Source organism: Epinephelus moara, chromosome 3 (genome assembly GCF_006386435.1).
Source record: "Epinephelus moara isolate mb chromosome 3, YSFRI_EMoa_1.0, whole genome shotgun sequence".
Lineage (NCBI taxonomy): Eukaryota > Metazoa > Chordata > Actinopteri > Perciformes > Serranidae > Epinephelus > Epinephelus moara.
In genome coordinates, this window is record NC_065508.1 from 15,007,678 (window position 1) to 15,014,909 (window position 7,232).

Here is a 7,232-nt window from a genome sequence, read left to right on the forward strand (position 1 = left end):
GTAAACAAATTATTTAATTGGAGTAATGGACTCACATTTGCCAGAATTGCCCATTATTTCTGTATTGTTTCCTTTTTATCTCTTCATCAGCGCAAGTGTGACAAGCTTTATAGTTAGACATTAACCACTAACACGCACAGAGGGCAAAATAATTGGGCTGTCACCTGAAGGCCGGATAATATCAAGCAATCAGTTTATTGCATTTTACAGACATATCATTTTTATATCATGTATAAGTATGCAGGTTAGTGGCTCACCTTGAAAAGAAGATGAGGGATAAGAGGATTCCTCAGTTTTATTGTCTGTTGAGTGTGTATTGACCAACAGATGGAACTAAATGAAATGCATATCGATGCACATGGTGAAAAGAAAACTGGGGCAGGTGTGTGTGCAGTGTGTGTTTAGGATATGCCTGCAAGAGCCTGTTCTTTGGTTCAGCAAGACACTGTACTAAATAAAACTTTGAGTTAATTACAAAAATACGGTTTTACATACCCATATAAATAACTTCATTTAACATTCAAACTGTGCATATTAGGAATTAATTAATAAAAAGAGACTTTTATTCAATAGAACATTAATTAATCTCTCGCTTGTGTTTGGGTGCTCCCTTGGTATCCTACTTCTTGGATGATTTAGATCATCAGCGATGTAATCTAAAATCAAATGAGTCAACCTCTCTGCATCTTGTTAGTCAGTCCCAACCATAAGAATAAATAATGATAAGCACTGCGGAGGTTTACATCAATTGTAAGTATCTGCTTTGCACCTGCTTTTTTTTTTTTTTTTTTGCCGCAAAGCTACAGCGCTGCTACACATATGACTCACTCTGTGTGGCTTCCTGTGAAGATAGGTCATCCTGTTCCCCGTCTCACAGTCTCTACCTCACTCTTTAACCTCAGTCGACAGTCTACTCTTTCTGTCTTTGCTGAATCCCTCAATGGATTCAGCCTGATGAGTTTGGGGAGCTCAAACATGGTTGGAGGTGCCCTGGGAACAGCCTTCTCTCTCCTGCTCATTACCTCCATTATACAAGGTAATCCTGGACCACATGCACTGTTGCTCATATAATATACCAGCAATGGTGGGATATTCACCGTGGGTTTGAGATGTGTTTTGGCTTCTGGTGTGACAGGCTGCCTCAGTATAATGCTATGATTGTATCTGCCTGCATCCCAGTGGAATGCAGTATGTAATATCAACTTCAAAATGTAAGTGATTTTATCTCCTCACTTTTCTTGCTTCCAATGCTATCTGATGTGCTTGACAGGGCTCCAGGATGTTGAGGTGTTCCATAATGAAAAGATGGAGGCAGTAGCAGGCCAGAACGTTACCTTACCCTGTGTCGTAAGAAACCATACTGATCTCAAGATCGTCAGTATTGAATGGCGCAAGGACAGAAATGAAAACACAAAGCTGGCCCTGTACAGCCGAGGTTTTGGAATCAATCTGTTTTGGCCTAATGTCACCATGCTGATTGACAACACATCAATGGGCACCTACCTACAACTTTACGGGGTGGCAAAATGGGACAGTGGTGTCTATACTTGTGACATCACAAGTTTTCCTCTGGGCTCCATCAGGAGAGAAACGGAGCTAAAGATCAAAGGTAAGATGAAGGCAAGTACATGCAAAGCCATACCCCAACCAGGCGCTGCAGTCTTCACAGGATTTAATATTTGGATAGAGATGTGCAATAACTTTCTATCTTATTGTCCAATTCATATATTTCATGTTACTCCTGATTGCATCAGAGCGCCGCTGCTCTGCCAATCTCAGCAGTTATTTACTTCTGAGCAAATGTATGTAATGATTTGCAAGTACACATCTAAGAGCTTTGTTTGCCACGAGACATTTATTTTCATCCCTGTGTTTGGCCTTTTTTTTCTCCTCATCAGTCATTTAGTTGTGCAGTGACGCAGGCACAATACACCCTTACCTCCTTTTCATCTAACTGAAGGGGTGTTACAAACAAAATAGAGGCAGCGGACAATTACAGAAGATTTGTTCATGTGTAATGCAACTAAGAGTAATCTTTTGCTGATAGGAGTCATTTCCTGTATTCCTTTTACAGCAGATGTATTACATAAGCATTCTTGTGTTGTCAATCCAAATTAATCATACATTTTCTCTCTATCAGATGATGTTCAAATTATGTGTGATGTGGATGGCTCCATTGAGGTCCATGCTGGAGAAAATGTGACCATTCAGTGCAGAGTATTCCCTGATGTACAGTACAAGTGGACCAAGGTGACGGAATAGAGAAAATTAAAACAGTTAATCAGCCCATTTCTGCCCTGACAATGAATTTCACTTCATTCATTAAACATCAAGATGATCTGATTACCTCTGACATCAAAACCTACAACACAAAAACATCTTCTCAATATGAAAGGTATTTATATTCTACATAATCTTGTTTTGCCCTAGAACAAGAGGCTGGTGTCAGAGAATGAATCTCTGGAGCTCTGGTGTGTGACTGATGCTCACACAGGGGTTTATACGCTGACTGTCAACACAGGAAACAAAAGTCTGCATAAAGAGTTTATCATCACAGTGCTACCAGCAACCACAAGCTTAAGGACAGGTGAGCCTCTCTATTTCTCTGCTACTATTTCTCTCTTTGTGCTGTACTCAATTTCAGCATTTCCTCAGGGCTGGATTAACAATCTAGTAGAGGGCCCAAGAGACTGAGTGACTTAATAAACTGTGCTGGACTAGAGAGCTGATACTTGACTTTTGTTATTACACTGTAGCTCGCTCAATTTTAATTTTTAATTAGCTGAAAGGAAAGGGAGAGATTCAAAGGATTTTGAAGCTGCCAGCAATGTTATGAGAACGCACCAGTAACTGTGAATAAATTGGGAACTACAAAACTTTAAGAGTGAAACTCGCAATTATTTGCTGCTTGCCCCGCGGGATTAGGGTAAATACTGAACCAAGCTTAACTGAAACATTGTTCACAGTTTGAAATTGTACAACAACCAAACTGCATGTTGTCTGCCCCCACTGGTGATAAAGAGCTTGGTATAGTGCTGTCAGTGGGCTGTGCTTAAGCAGGGAAATAATCCCCGGCTGTCTGCTTTCTCTTCCTGTTTACATGTTCCTCACAAGAATTTCATGTGTAACAAAGAAAAAAAACACAAGCCACACAGACGTCAGGAGTCACTTCCTGCTCTTCTTCTCTATCTACTGTCAAACCACAAGAACAAACACACTCGGCAGAGGCTCTCTGAATCGTGACATGGGGTGAGAGCACAATCTGTTGGACATATTGGAGTAGTACAGCCGAAATAAAGGCTAGAAAAATACTCCGTAAAGCTACTTAAAACAGACACAGTGTTGCATGATCACATTGCATCGCAGCATCAGATTGCATTTAATATGCTTCTCTCAGCTGTGTCTCACAGGAGGACGTGAGTTGAGATTAATAATGGATCTGACCTGGTGTATGGATGGGTGGGGGGGATGCAGGACAGAAAGCAAATAGTTGAAAACAACTGACACGCAACGGATTAACAATACACCGTACTGTGGAATTTGCAATTCATGCCCACACCTCAGCCTCAGGAATCTGTGGCAAGGGCTTCACGGTCCAGGTTCTTGAATGAGCTCCTCTCCTTATTTCACCTATTGATTATGCACACAGTGTTCGTAAATGCCAACTCAGTCCATGTTTTAATGATGTATAACTGTGCACTGGGTATTTTAAACTTTTGTAGTGCATTACTTATAGCTCCTACTCTGCATTCAACTCTCTAATGTGAAGCTTGTTAAAGGAATATAGTTCAATATATGGGGAAATACTTACAGAAAATCAATATTCAAAAACAGCAGTTTTCCTATGTAAAGTAAGTGCTGGGTTTTTTCTTAGCCTGGAGCAGTTGTCAGGCAACCAGCAAAAGCTCCAGGAAGTTAGTGCACCTGGTGAAGAAATAGTTACTGCACATAACTCCCTGTAAAACCACAATTTGTCTGTTTCACATTTTTTGTTTTTTCAGATCAAACAAACTCGACATAACCCATGGAGGTGCTCGGAGGCAGATTTAATTACCTTTGGACCGAGTCAGGCTGTGGAAGCAAAAAAGAGACATAAATATTTTAATTTTAAAAACCACTGAATACTTAATATTGAAGTTTTAACACCACTGAATTTAAAACATCGAAACATTTTACTCTGAAAACCATGTATCTCAATTAATTCGTTCTGAATTCACCTCCCATAAAATAAAACATGAAATCTGTTGACTGAAAATTTCAAAAGCTGAATTTGATTTTTTGATTTTTTTCCAGCGTTCACAAAGTTAGAACCAAAAATTCAACTTTCAGAATTTAAAAAAATAGACTCAGGTTGCTAAAATTCTATTGTTCAAATTCAGAAAAATTATAAAAATAATTCAGATAAAAATGAAAATGTAATATGACCATTCAAATTCAAATGGTCGTAATGAGATCCAAAAATTCAAGTAACAAAAAATAAATAAATAAATAAATGAATAAAAAAACTGAAATTCTGAAAGTTGAATATTTGGATTTAAACTTGTGAACAAAGGAAAAAAAAAATCAAATTACAAATCAAGAAATGTCAAAATTTTATTCCAAAAAAGTGAATTCAGAACAAATAAATTCAAAGACATGATTTTTCCAATTAACATATTTGTATGCTATTTAAATTTCAAAATTAAGTATTCATTGCTTATTAAAATTAAAATACTTACGTCTCTCATTTGCTTCCATACAAGGTTAGCTGTTAGCTTCTCTTCCCAGTATTTATGCTAAGCTGAATTAACATTTTTACCGTACATATAAGAGTGGCATCGATTTTATCATAAAACTCTTGGCAAGAAAACAATTAAGCATATTCCCAACACATCAAACTATGCCATTAACTTGCTAACATGCAGAATTCTATGTGATGGAGTTTTTTAATCCATGTGCAGTTTTCCATGTCAGGTATTTCTTTTCTAACAAGTGAGTGCTGTGGAGCTCCAAGTCACTATGTTTTTGATGCAGTGACAACATCAAAACACTACAGTGCATTGCTGCTGACGGCATACTTAATGTAGACGTCCTTGTTTTTCCTCTACCAGATCTTGTGACAGTGCCACCACAGTCTAATGTAACTGAGCAGGGTGTGATAACATCAACAGGCAGCAGCCTCACCACATCTCCGACCAGTGGGCTCTCATCTACTGACACCAATGTAACTTGGACCACGAGTACGGGCACTGATGTAACAGATAATGATCTATACCTCAGCAATGTCACAGCTGGAGAGCGTGAAACCTCTCTAACAAATTCTACACATATCCATGTCACGTCATCCCCTGCCACTCACACCGATCCCTATCGCTTCAGCAATTCCACTTATCAGGAGATAAACCAGACACACGATTTAAACACATCCACTTACTCTGACCAGTCAGTGCCAAGCAATCTATCCACAACATTAAGTTATGCTGATACGGACTTCAGATCAACACAGGAGACGAGGAATGAGTCCATGGGGGGCAATCCTGGTGCAGCCCCAACTCTGAGCACTAGGAATACAACCGTGCTCATTGAGGAAGCAGGTAATAATGACTTCATATTTCACAGTTAACTGATTCATGTCGGCAAATACCTGTTCCCTCCTGAATTGAACAATCCAAGGATATGACCATTATCTGCCACAAAAAACAGTTTAAGGGAGAAATAAATTCTCAGCAATGCATTTCCAGTCTTTGTCTGAGCCCTTGAATCATCCAACACCCCTTTGTTTGCCTGTAAAAGGCTTTTTAGTGATGCTCTCAGATTGTTTTGGGCGCATTATTTGCTCTGGGGTCTGCCAGCAGTGTGGTAGCTTTGTTTGTGGCTATTGAGGTGAAGCAAGCAGCTGCACTGCCAGAGAGTAAACAATAAAAATGGTTTAAAAGCAGCAAATAACTAGACAACAGAGCTAAATGCTCAGCAGGCAAGACCTCTTTAAAAACTAGAGATGAATAACAGCCAGAGCATCTTTGCCTTCACTATCTGCATCTTCATCACATGCGGAGGCCTGGCAGATTCCAGTTTCCCCAGCCTCGGGCTATAGCTTTTTAAGGTGGAAATCTCGTTAAAGGGAGTTTTTAACTTCTGTGTGCGACCAACTGAGGTGGAGGACAACAAGACACACTTTCCTGCCTCAAGGCAAGAAAGTTGTCGAGCTTTACATTTATTATCAATATTTGTTGGAGTCTGCTGGGTTTAAGCTAATCAATATCTTAGCAACACATCTTCTGTTGCTGCTGTCCTCCAAAATGACACTTTTCCACTCTCTGAATTTGCTTCTCAGATTCTGGTGGTGTACGGAGTCATCTTTTGTTAGTGTTAATCATTGTTCCAATCCTGGTATTGATCGCTGTGGCTGTATTTCTCTACAGGAGACAAATTATAAAGAAGAGGTAACACTCATTATCTCCCCATGCAACCATTCACTACACCTGCCTGCACTTATTCAGGGTCATGCACTGGATGAACCTGATGTCGCTCCCTTTTTCTGATAGATGCACATGATCTGTAACACCTGCATGCTTTCTGGATACTGCTAACTTTCTAGCAATGCCAACAGTCAATATTTGTGCTCTGTCTCTTTCTCTCTCTCTGTAGGATGGATCTTCCGCCTCCGTTCAAACCCCCTCCTCCTCCAGTAAAGTATACATCTGCAAGACACCATGAGATTTTCCCTACGTCAAGGTGTAACTCGGTTACAGAAAGATATGATATATGATGCATGTATATGTACATATATATATATATATATATATATATATAAAAAAGTGTTTGCCCCCTTCCTGATTTCTTACATTTTGCATGTTTTCCACACTTAAATGTTTCAGATCATCAAACAAATTTAAACATTAGTCAAAGATAACACAAGTAAACACAAAATGCAGTTTAAATGAAGGGTTTTATTAATGAGGAAGAAAAAAACATCCAAAGCTACATGGCCCTGTGTGAAAAAGTGTTTGCCCCCTAAACCTAATAACTGGTTGGGCCACCTTAGCAGCAACTACTGCAATCAAGCGTTTGCGATAACTTGCAATGAGTCTTTTACGACGCTGTGGAGGAATTTTGGCCCACTCATCTTTGCAGAATTGTTGTAATTCAGCCACATTGGAGGGTTTTCGAGCATGAACCGCCTTTTTAAGGTCATGCCACAGCATCTCAATAGGATTCAGGTCAGGACTTTGACTAGGCCACTCCAAAGTCTT

The 7,232-nt window shown here is 39.4% G+C and overlaps 1 protein-coding gene across 1 annotated transcript; it reads left to right on the top strand.

The window, feature by feature from the left end:
• The first annotated feature begins 877 nt into the window (after nt 1-877).
• On the top strand, nt 878-6,754 carry si:ch1073-15f19.2 (T-cell surface protein tactile). Its single transcript, XM_050040608.1, has 7 exons — nt 878-1,036; nt 1,271-1,609; nt 2,141-2,250; nt 2,431-2,587; nt 5,091-5,573; nt 6,314-6,422; nt 6,628-6,754. Exons 1-7 carry the CDS (start codon nt 955-957, stop codon nt 6,746-6,748), a joined length of 1,401 nt encoding a protein of 466 aa, XP_049896565.1. The 5' UTR covers nt 878-954; the 3' UTR covers nt 6,749-6,754.
• The last annotated feature ends 478 nt before the right edge of the window (nt 6,755-7,232 follow it).

Excerpts from the sequence above, each read along its gene's own strand:
- si:ch1073-15f19.2 (XM_050040608.1), top strand. The coding sequence starts at position 955 with ATGAGTTTGGGGAGCTCAAACATGGTTGGAGGTGCCCTGGGAACAGCC. Across the intron at positions 1,037-1,270 it reads CATTACCTCCATTATACAAG|GGCTCCAGGATGTTGAGGTG; the intron begins GTAATCCTGGAC and ends TGTGCTTGACAG. Across the intron at positions 1,610-2,140 it reads AACGGAGCTAAAGATCAAAG|ATGATGTTCAAATTATGTGT; the intron begins GTAAGATGAAGG and ends TCTCTCTATCAG.